We start from the raw sequence: 16,524 nt of genomic DNA, 5'->3' as shown, positions 1-16,524 counted from the left end.
AACTGTAAAGCACTATATTAATACTTAAGTTTTTTAATGTAATTATCATACAGTTTGTATCTGGGATGTTCACTCAGCCTTATTACTGACCATTTTATTTTCACAGCTAATATATCTTTATATCTGGAATTGGAATTTGGCAAAATGCTGAATGAAAGCAATCTGAGGCGGTCCTGGATTCACCTTGCTAGAAAATTCACCTCCAGAGAGTGGAGAGCATGACAAGAGGAATACTACCCTAGACACCACTCTGCCCACAGAGGAAGTGGTATGTGAAAAAGGAGTTCTGAGATAAAGTGTGTCACCTTGCAGTTTGTAGTAGAGAAAGGAAGGATTATACCTCAGTAACAAACTCTGAAATCTCAGTGACCTAACACAGTGAAAGATATTTTCTCATCCACACAGTCTAATGCACGTTGTTCTAGTCTCATATACTTGCAACCACACCTCGTGCATTTGAAGCTCCACCATCTGGAATATGTGACTTCCAAAATTGCTGCATCAGAGGAAGTGGGAGATGACAGAGGCACACACACATATGGGTTCTCGATTACATCAGCCTGGAAGTGTAACACCTTGCGGACACTTCCTGCTCACAGTGCATTGGCCAGAACAAACCATGCAGGCAATGTAGACCAAGAGATGAAGACAGACATTGATCAAGCAATCCCACTAATAAGCAGATGGGCATTTGGTGAGCACGGTCTACTACACATATGTTTCCTAGATTTCAGGAATGCAAACATTGAAAAGCTCTGAGTATCCCATTTGCATTAAAAAAAACCACGTATGCGTTGAAAAAAGAAAGAATGAAAGAGAAATATGCCAAAATATAACAGTTATTCAATTGTTTCTGGGTTTTATTTTCTTCTTTATGTTTCTTATATTTCCCCAGCAATATTTCATAACCATGTTTTCAAACCCAAAAAAGGAATGGAAGTTATTTTTCTTAACTGAGAAACAAGTTCAGACCAGAGATAACTATGACTCCAATGAGGAAAATGACTCAAAAGAAAAGGGAATTTCTTTAAAATGCACTTGTGATTAGACAATCAGAGTTAGCCATCAAGAAAAGCAAGAGACAGGCCCAGACATGACTATTGCCAAACAGGAAGCTCTCTCAATGAACTCTGATTTTTAAAGGGCATCCGTGAGAGACACAAAGAAATACACAGGGCCAAGGGAGAATGCAAAGGGGTCACTGCCCTGTTAACCACCATCCCAAGAAAAGAAAGGGAATTTATAAACCAAAAGCACATACATTGGGGAACAAATGAGCTGAGGCAGAGAGGAGAATCAGAGCTCACAGGGAATTTGATGGCTCAACATGAAGCTGTCGCTTCCAGCTGCAGGCTTCTGCCAGCTTGAATTTCTCCAAGCCACAGCCATCGTCTGCTCTCTGAGTTCCTGGAACACTTGCTCCCAAAGTGGCCTGGGTAAAGACCTTAGTGGATCTGCACAAGGCCATGGCTGCCTGGCTCTCACCTCACTCCCCACCCTCCTCTCGGTACACCCACGCCCCCACCTTTCTGGGCTCAGCCTGGATCAATGCCCTACTTTCACTTACTTGCCCCTGGCAGCCTTTGCTCAGCCAGAAATGTTCCCTCTTCATTCCCCGTGGTACTTCCCACTCCCAGCCTAAGACTAGCTCCTCTGTTAGATGCTCTTGCCCCACTTACCTCACTTTATACTCATCCACTCAGTTAGGGGATTAGTGACAGATGTGTTCACTGTCAGCTCCCAGGAGAAGAGGAACCTAGCTGGTTTTGCTCGCTGAACGGGGACTCATTGTTTTTAACTGCTTGTTCACCACGGGTGAGACCCCGTGGGGGAGAGGACTCCTTCACCTTACCTCTCTTTACTGAAGAGCCAGCATTGCTAGCGAGTAGGAGGTCTTGAACTAGAAATCAAGAAACAGGGAGTTTTCATTTTTGTTCCCGCTCTCAGATGAACTCTCCATATAACCTTAGGATTTTGACACTTTCCCTCTTTGAGCCGGTTTCCTCTTTTATTAGGTAAGAGTTTAATCTAGACAGTGTCTGGGGTGCATCCTTCTCTAACGTATCATTCGAGGTCCCTCAGTAGACTAACAACAGAAAGCAAAAAAACTTAGCCCTTAAATAGATAAGAGGAAAGGAAGAGTTTGCACTCACTATGGAAAGAAGACACCCGGGGCTGACTGAGGCTGTGCTTTGGTGTCTAAATCTGATTTCAGTTTCTTGGTCGCCCTGCAGCCTTGGACAGTTTGCTTAATCTCCCTGGACTCTGAACTTCCTCTTCTATAAAATGCAATAAGAACCCTTAAAGGTTTCATCGAGGATTAAGTGAGATAATGTATTATGACACCTGTAACATGGAAGATTATGCTCCATGTTAGGTCTTTTCTACCTTCCTACTAACTTTCATGGAATTTAAAAGCAGATTATGACCAAATATGGTATGAGTTGAGAAAAAAGACTCCATTAACTCTGTCTGTGATGGTTTATGCATGCTTTATTCCTCTGAAGAGACTTTCCACCACCTAAAAAGAAATAGTCATATCCCTTGAAAACTCAAGAGTTGTGTTTCTCTCTTCCTTCAAGCAATCCTGTCAGATCTAACTATGTGCAGTAATTTTTCAGGTTGATTCCAAAGACATTTCCAGATGTTTCTTGTCTTCTTGGCACAAGGGAAAGAACAGGCTAAAGTCCACACCCAGAATCCACCACTGACCATGGACTCAACCCCTCAACCCTCTCCCTGTATGCCCCAGAATGAAATGGGATTGCTCCAGAAGAGGAAAGGAGATAGAGGCAGCATATTGCAAGCCATTTCTGGTTCTGTGTTGTTTTTTAACAAGGAATCCTAGAACTGCCGTTGGTCGGGTATTTGAGATGGCGACTATTCAGACCTTTACTGATGCCCTATTTCAACCCTATCACCTGGCAGTGGTGGTGAGAGACTTGAGCATCTCTAGGCAGCAGGAAAAGAAGATTGGACTTGGAATCAGAAACCTGAGTTCAAGTGCTGGCTCTGCCCATTTTGTGACTGTAGGTTAGTCACTTAACCTCTAAGGGTCCTCAGCTATGGAATGGGGTGGCAATTACCACCTCTTGTAGGTAAAGTGAGGAGCCAGTAAGACAATGCAGTCAGAGCCCAATGTGACCGTAAAGCACTTTCTAAATGAAAAGCATCTGTGACTCTGGTCTCAGGACCTCCATGCCCATAAAGCTGATCTATTCACCTACCAAAACAGCACACCTCATCCTGCACACCTAGTTTTGTGAATCATGAAAGTAAGATACTGATGCCTAGCAAAAGTCCTGGCACACAGCAAGGGTACAATAAATGTTTTCTGGATGATTTAGATGAAAATGACTAAAGAAGGCTTTTGAGGCCTCCTCAGAGTCAAAAGGAAGGTGCATGAAGCCACTCAAAGCCCCTGTCACAGGTCAGCCCCCCAGCAGCCTCTGGGCTCCAGTAGAGCCCCCCTAGCATGTTCCTCTCTCCGCTCTTAGAAGCAGGCGGTCTGGGGATGAGGCTCACCCAGCCCTGGTTCACACTCACAGAAAAGTAAGCTCCCCAAAGCAAAACAGGACTTCTTGCTCTCTAAGCCTCGCCCACAGTGTTCTTCCTTTAAAAACCAGTTTCAAAAAAAAAATACCAGTTTCCAAGAAGGTCATGATAAGGAAAACATTGAATTGGCTATCTAGAAAAGATCCAAACTTTCCTCAAGAAATTCAGCATCCCCATCTGGGGAATCCCCTGTGGAGGAGGAGTGACATAGTGCAGGATGGTGTCACCCTAATGCTAGAACCAAGACGTGTTCCCGTATTGCCAAAGAGGTGCTATACATTCCGCCCAGGGCTTCGGTGGAGGCCTTCCCTTGAAGGTGTCCTCCCCATTGAAGTTTCCAAGCCAGTATTTTCATAAGAACTGCATTTTCCTCAGTGAACAGAGGTGGTACCATGATGACTATACAGGATCCCCAGTGACAGAAGCTGTTATTAGTGCTGATATTATTTTTGTTTACCTGCATCTCCATAGCAGTCCATTTTCTCAAAGTGCTTCACAATTCTTTCTTAATAATAGTCTTGACAAGATCTCCTGGAGGCAGAGGGGGTGACCAGGACTAACATTTCTGTTTTTCTGTTTTGCATGAAGGGGAACAGCTTATATAGAGATCTGGCCGCCATCACCCTCATGCAAGGTTCGGTCTAAGACACCCGAATTCGGCCCCAGTCTGGCCCCACGTTTACATTGCCTACATCCAGGATGCCAGTTATTTCTCTGGCTCTTGTTTATAACTATTATAACACCAGGTCTATGACCAAGAGAAACTGTGCTGGGCAACAGAATCAGAATCAGAGATTCTGCACCTAGGATAGACCCGAATGATCAGGTAACCAGCACCATTATTTACAGTTAAACAAGACTGGAGAGAATACTTTGATCAAATCCACTCATGCCGCTTCCCTCCCAGTTCTGAGCTTTTTGGCTTTTTGATGCCATGTTTCATTATGTTGCCTCGCCTTTCCCTCCTCACCTTCTTATGTCTTCCTCTACCTCTTTTTCTATCCATTTCCTGTACTGAAAATTTACGTGGCTTAAATTCCCACCAAAAAACCTGAAACATTTGTCTTCCAAGAAGAACCTGGTGCTCTACAGCCTGCGCTGGGCTAGCCTCAGGATACCTAGAAAGTCTTAGATAACAGCAGCCAGACAGCACCAAGCACTGTGCACGAGTCCCTTTTTCCCCCCTCGGTCCTTTCTCGAACCCAGCTCCTGGCATGTGTCAGGGGCCCATCCCTCCCTGAGTCTGCACTCCTCACACACCTAGGGTTTATCCAAGGGAAGACCCGTCTTCTCTGGTGGCACCGGCAGAGGGCCCTTTGCTGTACATGGCCAGCGCAGTCATTTCTATAGGAAATGGATTGGCAATGTTCCACAGAGAGAAGAAGATCAAGACTTCTGTTACTGAATATCACTTTTTTCTCCTCTGCCCTGCGCAAATCAGGATGTTGTGGTTAAATACTCATAGTGATGTGTGCCTATTCAAGAGATGGATCATCTTCCCGCAAGGGCCCGTGCCTTACCTGCGGGAGCTGCCAAGCATTCCATCAATTCACTCATCCCTGGGGTGCCAAGCACAAATTAAGCCAAAACACAAGGTACAGCTCCTAAGCTCCTCTCCAACTCCAGCCGCCTATAATCCTGATCTCAGTTCTCCCTTCCTCCCTCACTATATATTTATAGAAACTCAAGTTTCCTGCTCTTCTTCCCTTTTTCTAAGACGACAGGTTTATAATTGTTTAGAGCAAAGTCGTAAAGAAATGAACCAAGTCAGAAACTCCCGGAATCTCTGCAGACAAAACTGTTATCAGATTCAACACTATTCACAAGCATATGATCTGTCATTATTTTGGCCAGCATAACACGGGAAGAACATAAGAAATAAGTGTACAGAACAGAATTCTTCCCTGTAAATTCCCCGTGACGCACACGTGGCCACGCCTCCTCCAAACAGGACAAAAGGCGAAGAAGCCTGCGGCGGCTCAGTATCCGAGCAGAGAGGGAGTCATTTCATTGACGCTTGAGACAGCAAAGGTATTGTCCTTATCACGTCATTGGCTTTTAAAATATTTTTTGTATTTCTTCTTTTCTCTCCAACTGCCTTCTCTGAAGCTAAAGCCTCTTCCTTCCTTTCTTGTCTCCGCCTGGTTTAGTGTGTGAGCTAGAATCACAGTCAGATATCAGAAAGTGATTTTTTTTTACTGTTGGGAGCTGACGGGCAGAGGAACTGGTTTTCTATGAGGAAACTGATGGGTGCAGCCGAGCCTTCCCCTGAAGGGAATCTCTATTATCTAACACTATTAGGAGAAAACTGGAAATGTCCACCTCTGTCTCTCTCTTGCATCTGTGTATGGCAAACACATCATTCTCATGAGGGTTTTTTATAACTGTCATTGAATACCTACTATGTGTACTGCGTTGGGTAGAGGACATAAGGGATGCCAAGAATCTAAAAGAAGTTCATAATCTAGTCGAAGAGGCAGATACATTTGTAATTAATTCAAGAAGAATGGGGAAAAGCTGCATGCGGGCTGTCATTCCTTAAGATTCTCAGAAGCACAGAGAAGAGGCATTCCGTTTGCGGGCATCTGCTCAGAGGCAGGCTGGGCTGACAGCCGCTGATGTTCTCTGTTACAGAAGTGAAGATGGCCAAAGTCCCTGACCTCTTTCAAGACCTGAAGCACTGTTACAGGTAGGAAATAGGTTCTTTCTCTTGTGGTTTCATGAGGGGATGAAGGTGCATGAGAACCCAGCTAGGAGTTACAGTGACCAGCATGGGCCCAGATTGGCAGGGGCTTTAGAAGAGTCCTACATCTGGAGTCAGGGCAGGTGCAGCAGACACCCAGGGAAACTAAGCATGCAGCATGTTACACTGAGATGAAGGAACAGGGAGACAACCATGGTAGAAAAAATGGTTGCTAAGGTCTGCTGAGTCCTAGTGAATTTGAGCCTGTTATTTAGACATGGCTTTAGTGGGCTCACATGCTCTGATACAGTAATGGGTTTTAATGGACTGTCAGAGAAAGAAAAACCATTCTTAAGAAAACCTGTTCTCAGTCTGGGATAGAAAACAGCTCTGCAGCAATTTGAGCTTATGAATATACAAACACAGTCAAACCTCATTCAGATGTAGGAGAAAAGTAAATGAATAAGAAGTTCAAATCATACAATACTCCAAACAAACATGGAGTTCCCATTACCTGTTAATATACACTAACACAAACTAGGCTACCAAAGTGTCGCCTGGATATTTTGCCAAGTATATATTATTAATCTTTTTTTAGTGAATACATGAAAGCAATGGGTAACATAGGATATGTTTGGTTAAAATTAAAGTGATCACTTCAGAAGTACTTCTCACTTGAGGAGATCAACCTTTTTTCCGAAATTCAGTTGCAAGTCTTTAACTTATTAGCCAGGCCCAGTCATTATAGATAAAGCACAAGTAAAGTTCAAGCTGTGTCCTGATGATTACTAACTCCAAACTAGTAAGTTAGTAATGACCCAAATGACTGTATGGATGTGTGTGCATAGAAGTCCTTATTTTCCAAGATGACAATAGTGGCCGTGGGTGTGTGTGTGTGAGTGTGTACAGTGTGTGTTACCCAAAGCTAAGGTGGCCATTAAAAATCATGATGCCCAGTGACTGTAGTGACACAACAAACAGAATTACATTCTCATTGTCTTGTTTGATAGTGAAAATGAAGACTACAGTTCCGAAATTGACCATCTCTCTCTAAATCAGGTAAGCAAATGATCCTAATTCTTATGGGATTGCTATTCTGACACAGTCTTTTCTCCACATGAAGAGAAAAGCAATGGTTTGAATCCTAGAGGCTTTTGTGTTACGGTCCCTAGAGGCCCAGAGACATGCTTTTCTTCATTTTAAGTGAGACCCAGTGGCTCCCTGCTCTGCAAGAATGGCATTCTCCATGCTCACCAGATTTTCCCAGAACAGAGCAGAACTGTCCTCAAACCTGGAGTCTCCTGGTGCAGCTTCATCACAATTTGGTTATACTCTCCTGAGACAGCCCCTTCAGGCCAGTTCGCTGGGGTCTGCCTCCTGCAGTGATGTGCTGTGATCACCCTCTCTAACACCAGCTCCAGAGATTAGCATCGCCCTCCAAATGGAACAGCCCCAGAAACGAGGTGGAGGAGGCAGGCAATGGAAAGCTAGAAGTCTGTAGTCACATCAAGCTGGGGTTTTGTGCTAGGAGGCCATAAACAAGTATTATAGTTACTGGCTCTAAAAGTTGTCCCAACAGAGTATTTCTAAAATGTCTGCATGTGTCAAATGGATATTTACCCTTCGGTGGGGGAACTGGAAGGCTACCACACACTAAGATCACTTGAAATCCTGTTTCATTGCAATATCTCAGTTTTGAGTCTGCACATGGTTGACAAAGTCTGTCCTTTCAGGATTTCCCAGGAAGGAAGGAAGGAAGAGAAGGAGGGTGGGAGGGATGAAGGAAAGGAGGGAGGGAAGCAGAGAAAGAGGAAAGGGGAAGGGGGGGTGGTACTGATGAGACCAAAATGGAAATCCTTCTCACTAAGTCTGTTGAATAAAACTCCTGTTGAAAGGGCCTCATTCCATCTTCCTTCCTCACAGAAATCCTTCTATGATGCAAACTATGACCCACTTCATGAGGACTGCAGGGATAAATTTAAGTCTCTGAGTACCTCTGAAACCTCTGCCTCATCCGAAATTACCTTCAGTGAGAGTATGGTGGTGGTGACAGCCAGTGGAAAGGTTCTGAAGAAGAGACGGTTGAGTTTAAATCAGTTCATCACCAACGATGAACTGGAAGCCATTGCCAGTGACACAGAAGAAGGTAAGGGGTCAAGTACAAATAATACCCTTTTCATTCTTACGCAACGGGCACAACAGAGTATCGGGGGTAATGAAACCTAGCATCAGAGTAACAAGAGGGCACCCAGGCATTAGTCTGGTAACTATAAGGAAGGTAAATTAATTTATATCCTTCTTCAGGCCTAGAATACTTGCTCACAGACTCATTTCATGGCCATATCGTAAAGGCTGTATGACTTTTAGCCTTCAGGCAGAAAGTGGTCATATAGTGTTGGTAGGTGACAACTTACAAGCTGTGTTCCTCCTCCTGCTAATCATGGCTCCCTGGGCAAGTCACTTAACCTTTCTTGCTTCAGGTTCCTCTACTGTGAAACAGAGATAATCAGAACCCCTGCTAGTGAGGTTAAATGAGTCAGTACTCACAAGCTTCTGGACTAGAATAATGCCCAACACATAGTAAATACCCAACAAATGTTCACTATTGTTGTTACTTCTGTTATTCCTACCACTACTGCCTCTCTTCATACTACCAGCATGGCTGGTTTCATTCTTGGCTCCATTATCTCTAAACTTGACAACAGCCCTACATTCTCATTTTCCATATGAGGAATCTGAGCTCAGTGAGGTAGTAACCCTGCCGAGTCACACCGGTTTCACTGAAGTGCCTAAGTGGATAAACCTGAAAACAAATACAGTCTGACTATAAAAATCATGATTTTTCTCCCATGCCTCTATTGCTCAAGCCTCTACATGAAACACAAACCCAACATTTTTAATGTAACAGCTTTTTAAGATAATAGCTAATCACTAATACATGTTCACATAGAAAATTGGAAAACACAAGAAAATATAAGAAAGAAAACCCAAGTTGCTCGTACTGCCACTAAGAGCTCCCCACGGCCAGCACAGTGGTTTGCCCCTTAAAGTCCTGCATGCACACACATACTCCTTTGACATTATTAAGACCATACTATATAAAATTTTATATCCAGCCTTTTCACTTAGCAGTATATCAAGGGCATTTTATTTGTCACCTTCACTGCTTTTCATTCACTTTTTCTCATTAAAATAAAATTGATATGAAATATTGGTTTCAGATGTACAACATGGTGATTCGACAATTATATTCATTATGAAATGCTCATCGTGGTAGTTATAGTCTGTCACCATGCAAAGTTATTACAATATTATTGGCTATATTCCCTATGCTGTACTCCTATCCCCATGACTAATCTATGTTATAATTGGAAGTCTGTGCCTCTTTATCCCCTTTATCTACTTCACCCGTCCACCCACCCCCTCTCCTGTGGTGACCCCAGATTGTTTGCTGTGTTCATGAGTCATCAGGCATTTTAGAGTGCCATTTTTTTGCCATCATAACTAATGCAACAATGAACATTCATATCAATAAATGTTCATTCTTGTCACCATTTATTTCCTTAGAATAGATTCCTAAAAGTAGAACTACTACCGATATATACAACTGTGAAGAAGGCGGGGAGACATTTAGAGCCTTCATTCTCCATGATGTATAATTCTTAATGTGTTTGGGTTTTTTTTTCCCAGTGTGCATTCATTTGAAAATATAGGTGGGGGATACTAGGAGTCTTCCTGATTTCTTAGAAACCTCCAAACCAAAACTGAGAAAGTTGCACAAACAATCTTGTTGTTTGGTTTTTTTTCTTTAAATACTACCTAAGGAGTTTAAGTTTAAGAAGAAATAAATAACTACTGGGATAATCCTAGATCCAATACTGCTGCTGACTGGGTGGCTTCACTTCTCTCTCAATTTCCTCACCTGGATCAGAATATTCTTAATGTCCCTTCCTAGCTACTTTCTTTGTTTGCATTGGGGAAGATCTGTCATCTGTGTTTGTACCTAGACATTAATCTGAGATTGTGATAATGGTTTTAGAAATCATCAAGCCAAGATCGGCATCTTACACCTTCCAGAACAACGTGAAATACAACTTTATGAGGGTCATCAAGTCCCAATTCATCCTGAATGATGTCCTCAATCAAAGCATTGTTCGAGTCACATGGGGTCCATACCTCTCAGCGACTGCATTACAAAACATGGAAAATGCAGGTGAGTGGATGTCTCTGTTATTTATTTCTGTATTTCTTTCAAGCTTTCTGATTTCAAAGAATAAGCCTCTCTACATTCCTGGCTTTTCACAATTCTTCTACAATAAGATGAAGCACATCACCCCTGGTTATGAAAAACAATGAAAAACCAGGCAAGAACAGAAACTGCAGCCAAATCTGGAAGCTCCACGAGAAAGGCTTCTGGCCTTGGAAAGCACTGAATGGGGTGTAAAGCTTTCCGAGGCAGAACCTCCTTTGGTTCTCTCATTTGTGCTTATCCTCGGTTTTAAGGATGAGGAGATTGAGTCTCAGAAATATGAATTTACCCAGAAGCTGATGAGGAGCAATCACTGTCCGTGAGAAAGCCTGAGGACCAAACAGAAATAACGCCCAACGAGAAAGAATCATTATCTTTTTTAACGTAATTAGGAGCAAAACAGCCAGTCAGCTGCAACATATTCCGAAGGATGAACTTAGTCTCCCAGAAATTTTGTCACAGAGATCCAGCTGCCATGGTGAACATATTTTAGCCTCAGGCCGTGTCATCAGTATACAAAATTATTTTCAGAGGTCCAAAGAGGCTACTTTGCAATAGACGAACTGGGCCCTTTCTCATTGGAAATAGTTCAACTAACATGCTTTCCACTCTATGACACTTGTACACTGGTTTGTGCTCTATTTTCCTACTTAATATTACTTCATACAGTTTTCCCACACTTTGACATCGCATACATATTTGTCATTTTCTGTGGCACTGGAATATTTCATCATATTGCTATGCTGGTCCCTGTGTTTGCTTTAAAAATCTCTACTGCAAATATCTTTGTACATACAATTTTTCAGCTAGGAGATGATTTCTTTGGAGCATATCCCAGAAGTGGAACTCCTGGGTTCCTAGGCATCAATAATTTTGCAGCATTGTTCTCTAACTTCTTGAGCTACTTTTCATTACCACTAGCAATGTGTAAGCGTATCAGATTCCTGAAAGTCCTGCATATTAGGCCATTATGAACTCAGCCTCACAAATAAGCAGGGTCTTATCCCACCAATGTAATTATAAGGATTCAACAGACACTCGGCCCTGGAGCATTCATTTAACAGAAAGCTCTGAAGAATTAGAGCCAAAAATTCTAAAGAACCAAGTATTTAGCTGCCTAGCCAATGTAGTGGACATTGTGAAGGATACAAAAATGTATCAAATTCTATTCTTGGTACTTACACCATAGCTGGGGACCTAACTACACATGCCCATGCATGCATCCACACCCAAAATATCTGCATAAACACACTTGATTTTAGACAAATACAATGCATTTACTTTTTTTTGGCTTTTCTCTTCACCAGTGAGATTTGACATGGGTGCTTATACATCAGAAGATGATTCTAAACTTCCTGTGACTCTAAGAATCTCAAAAACCCAGCTATTTTTGAGTGCTCAAAATGAAGATGAGCCCGTGCTGCTAAAGGTCAGTTGTTCTTAGTCTCCAACCTACCTTCATGTTACACCCTGTACATTTGTTAGTGATCCCAAAGGGCAGACACCCCAGCAGGGTAGTACAGTCCTATTCTCTTCTTACCACAGCCCTCACCTGCCGACATGACCCCCATCCTTCTCACCTATCCCCAGAGGCAATTCTAGGCAGGGTCTGTGCAAGAGGGAAATGGAGGTGGCAGGAGGTAAAGGTCAACTACCTTCTTCCTTCTTTTTCCTTTCCTTGCCTAATCTTATTCACCTCCCATCCCAGGGCATCCATGTTTGATCAATACTGGCATCAATACTGACAATACTGGCATTAGGACAATGGGGCCTGAGCTGACACTCAAATAAACCAACTGAGATCAAAGAGGATTAGTCACCTGCTAAGGGGCACAAAGCCAAAAGCTGGGTGCCAAGACTCAAAATCCGGCCTTCCAACTCTAGGGCCCCTCCTTCAATGGGGCCAGCAAGATCCCTCATCCCGGCCCATCTCCGCTACCTCTCAAGCATACAGACACACACATGCCCACTACAGCCTTCAGTGCCTTCACCACCGATAAGCAGGTGACTCTCATTCAGTAAATAATCCAAACCCACCCCACCTGAGTAGGATTTATGTGGATGCATGTGTTTCTCTCCTCGAAACAAGGGAGGTGAAAGTGACGTCCACAGAGTAGGGCAGTAGCTTCATTCATGAATTCATTCAACAAGCATTATTCATTAGGAGCCTTCTGTCTTTCAATCAGTGTCAACAGCCATGTGGACAGAGGCGAGCCAAAGTCCCTAACGTTACAGAACTTAGTCCTGTGGGGAACACAGGCAACAGACAAGCCGAACAACCAGCAAAGAGTGCCAGATGCTGTAAAGCAAATGAACAGGCACTAAGATAGAGAAAAAGGGGAGAGTGCTCTTTAGGTAGCGTGGCACAGCAGTGCTCCTGAGAGGTGAGAGCTGCTGATAGGAGGGGGCATACCAGGCAAAGGGGCAGGCTGGGCATTCTACTCGAAGGGATCTGATCGCATCTAGGCCCTGAGCTTCCAGGGTTGAAAGGCCAGCTTCAAGACCAGAAGGAACACTAAGAGGAGGACAGATCAGCAGAGGCTAGTTTGCAGAGCCTTCTATTTGGATTCCATCTGAGGGACAGTGAAAAGCCTTACTTAATTAAAGGGTTCAAACAAGGAAGTGCCATGACTTTATGTATATTTTCTGAAATGGAGAAGAGATCAGCAGGAAGACAATAGAGAAAGCAAAGAACCCAATTTGGAGGTCCTAACAATTGGGGAGAGTGGGGAGGGTGAGACAAGTGGAAAGAAGTATTTCAGAGACAGGACCAACAGGAGGAAGGGGAGAAACTCCATTTACTGAGATGGGAGAGACTAGGAGAGGAGTAGGCTTGGGAAATGAAATCCATGTTGACATTGAAAACCCCAAGGAAACCTCAAAAGGATATTAGTTGCTTTAGATTAAAAAGAGTAGGGAAGCATCCCAAGATGGAATTTGAATCTTACTTTGTGGAAGTGTTTGTTGTTAGATTTTATTCATACTTATGGGAAAGTATAGTCTGAAGAGATCACAATTATCAAAACTTGTATTGAAAGGATTCGACTGCCAATCTACCTACAAAGTCTGTGTGTGTGTTTGGGGTGGGGCGAGGGAGGAGGTTAATTAAATTAACCTTTACTTGCCAGCTTAAACATGGAGATAAACATCTCTAAAATGATAAATTATTTTCCCAAAGGTATGATTTGCACACTTAGAGGTCAAAACGTTTTAGAGGTCATAGAACTGCCAGTACTCAAAAGGCCTTATGGCTACGCTGAAGGCAGGACAAGACCCATGCTTCACCCCACCTGCCAAGTACAGTGAGACACTAGTGCCACTGGCAACCTTCATGACTAATTTGGATTTCTCTCCAGTTAACTAAGGAAATAAACTATGATGTATAGGCTGGGCCAGGCATCTAATTGGCATGTAATAAGTGCTCACTGAGTGAACAAATGAATGAAGAGCTTACCTCATCATATTGCAGAGTCATAGTCCTTAAATGCTATGTTTCTCACAAAGGCCAAATGCAAAGGGATTAAGCTTTAGTTCTTTTTCTATCATCTCCTTGTTCTCTAACAGATCTCTGTTGTCCTTATCATAGGAGATGCCTGAGACACCCAAAACCATCAAAGAGGAGAGCAACCTCCTCTTTTTCTGGGAGAGGTATGGCAAGAAAGACTACTTCACATCAGTGGCACATCCTAAGCTGCTTCTTGCCACAAACGAAGGAAAACTGGTGCACATGGCGAGGGGGCCACCATCCATCACTGACTTGGAGATCATGGAAATGTAGCCTTGACCCCGCAGTCTACTTACTTGGGAAGTGTTGACAGTCTGTATGTACCATGTACATGAAGGAGGCAAATCCTTTCCTCTTAGTCACTGCTGAGCATGTGCTCAGCCTTTGTAATTCTAAATGAATGTTTACTCTCTTTGTAAGAGAGGGAACAAGGGCTAGGAACCAATCCTAGCAAATAATGCTCGTCATGTAAAGAACACCCTATACTTAGCAAAGTTTCTGTTATTTTAATTATTATTCTTCAAAACAATCTTGGGAGGACCAGATCTACTGACTAGAGCCAAAAAGACTCTAGACAAATTACAGAGGAGTTAACTGAGGCTTGAGGAAACTAAGATAGGACCACATTAACAACTGGAATGTGGAGCTGAAGACCCAGGGTTTCATTCCAACTGCTTACCTTCTTTTAAGTTGCTGATGGACCTTTAATCAAATACTGGAAGTTTCTGCGACCTCAGTTTGATCATCTTCAAAATGGAGGGAATGATATTCATATCCCTCCTGCCTCAACAACTGTTCACACTAATCACTGAGATAATTTTAGTAAAATGCTTCTTGAAGCTGAGCCTCAAGAAGGCAAAGCACGAAATGCTATTTTAAGTTATTATTTATATATATATGTATGTATTTATAAACATATTTTTAAGATAATTATAACATATTATTATATTTATTGTAATTCCTTGCAATCTCTGAGTGTGCCTGGACATCCTCAACCAGAGCGGACAGGCTGAGTGAGTTAGATTTAGTTACACTAAAGGCACTGTGGTCCAAGCTGTGCTTTTGTCCACAGCCCTGAAGCTGTATTCCAATAATTATAACAAATTTCTAGTAATACTATGTTCATTTGAGCTGACAATTGGCCAATCTCTCACTCCTCTGCTTTTAAATTTGCTTTGTCATTCTTGTGTCATTCAATTTCACCTGCCATCGAGTCCTACTAGTTAAAATGAGATGAACTTAATTTTGGCAACCATGGGACAACTGTTATCTAAACTTTCTTGTTTGGAATGGAAGCAGTGTTCCTTCCAGGTTCTAAAAGTTGTAATCAAACCACAGTGTCACATTACTATCAACAATAAGGATTGAGACATTTATTATCAATCATAACTGAATAAAACACACAAAAAAATGAATCTGACATAGTTATTTGTTGTCTTAATCAATATTTTACTGCATGGTACTTAGGAACAAATGATCAAAATTTACATAAATAACTATAATTAGTGCTACTTTATAAAACCAGACCAAGATTTTGTGTCTTTTCTTTCCCTTTGACTATCTTGCCAGTATGCATAAATGGCACTGTGATCAGAGTCCCGGGTTCATTTAAAGCTCACATTATACATGTACAACACATGTGCTCATATATCCATGCAAACTCACACATACAGAGCCACATCAAAAACTAATGAATCCATTTGAAAGATAAATTGAGTTGGAAAAAGTTGAAATGAAGGGAACTTGGAAGTAGATGTGGGAAATAATGGGGATGGAGTGGTCCAGATGACTCTCAGTTTCCTGGTACTGGAGAGTGAGTGAGTGGTGGTGTCTTCATCAGTATTTTTGGTAGAAACATGGAGTTCTTCTCAACTTCAGGATGAAGTATAATGAGTACCATTTTAGACATGTAATTTGAGCCACTGGCAGAACACCCAAGTGCAGATGTGTAATGGGCAGATGATAATGTGTCTGGAACTCAGAAGTTAGAACTAGATGTATATTTGGAAGACATCAGCAGGTTGATAGTAGGTAAAATTCCAGAAGTGACACCAGAGAGAGAGAGAAGAGAAGAAAAGCACATGGTAAACCTGTTGGCTGACCATGCAATCTCAAGCTCCCCTTCTTGACTAACAGAACCCTAATTTCATTCACAAGGAAATATGTCTTGACCTAAAGAATGAATCCAGTCGGTCTAAGCCAGTCATGGTTTTCCTATCCTCACATGATTGAATCATGTTGAGTTTGTCCTGTCCAATGAGATGTCAATCTGCTGGGAGCAACTCCTGGGAAAGATTTTCTACCATGGTAAAAGGTAGAGCCATAAGGAAAAGAGTCCTTTTCCTCCTTCCTTCCTGCACAAGACATGTTCTATGAAGATGTGAAGCTTGGAAGTATGGTGACCAACTTGCAACCATTAGGGAGACACAGATACACACTGCGGAAGGCAGAATGGAAGGAGAAAAAGAACCAGCATCTCTGATGACATTGTTGCACTAAGAAACATTATTATGGTTTTAAGCCATTTTCATT

General features: G+C 42.5%; 1 protein-coding gene across 2 annotated transcripts; it reads left to right on the top strand.

Moving 5' to 3' along the window:
• Positions 1–246: 246 nt before the first annotated feature.
• IL1A (interleukin 1 alpha) lies at positions 247–15,412 on the top strand. 2 transcript variants are annotated; one of them, XM_057497009.1, is made up of 7 exons: positions 247–268; positions 6,190–6,244; positions 7,249–7,297; positions 8,162–8,384; positions 10,278–10,451; positions 11,795–11,916; positions 14,074–15,412. In XM_057497009.1, the coding sequence occupies exons 2-7, from the start codon at positions 6,198–6,200 to the stop codon at positions 14,263–14,265; spliced, it is 807 nt and encodes a 268-aa protein (XP_057352992.1). In that variant the 5' UTR covers positions 247–268; positions 6,190–6,197; the 3' UTR covers positions 14,266–15,412. The 2 variants fall into 2 exon arrangements, with proteins under 2 accessions (XP_057352992.1, XP_036760935.2); XM_036905040.2 differs by lacking the exon at positions 247–268 and adding an exon at positions 5,529–5,586.
• Positions 15,413–16,524: the final 1,112 nt, after the last annotated feature.

Source organism: Manis pentadactyla, chromosome 2 (assembly GCF_030020395.1).
Source record: "Manis pentadactyla isolate mManPen7 chromosome 2, mManPen7.hap1, whole genome shotgun sequence".
NCBI classification, from domain to species: Eukaryota; Metazoa; Chordata; class Mammalia; order Pholidota; family Manidae; genus Manis; species Manis pentadactyla.
The sequence above is the reverse complement of the archived record's forward strand: the minus strand, read 5'-3'. Positions and strand labels throughout refer to the sequence as shown.

What these genes read in the sequence shown, in the direction of transcription:
- IL1A (XM_057497009.1), top strand. Translation starts at nt 6,198, where the DNA reads ATGGCCAAAGTCCCTGACCTCTTTCAAGACCTGAAGCACTGTTACAG. An exon ending in GACCTGAAGCACTGTTACAG is followed by an intron (nt 6,245 to 7,248) that starts GTAGGAAATAGG and finishes CTTGTTTGATAG; the next exon opens with TGAAAATGAAGACTACAGTT. An exon ending in ACAAAACATGGAAAATGCAG is followed by an intron (nt 10,452 to 11,794) that starts GTGAGTGGATGT and finishes TCTCTTCACCAG; the next exon opens with TGAGATTTGACATGGGTGCT.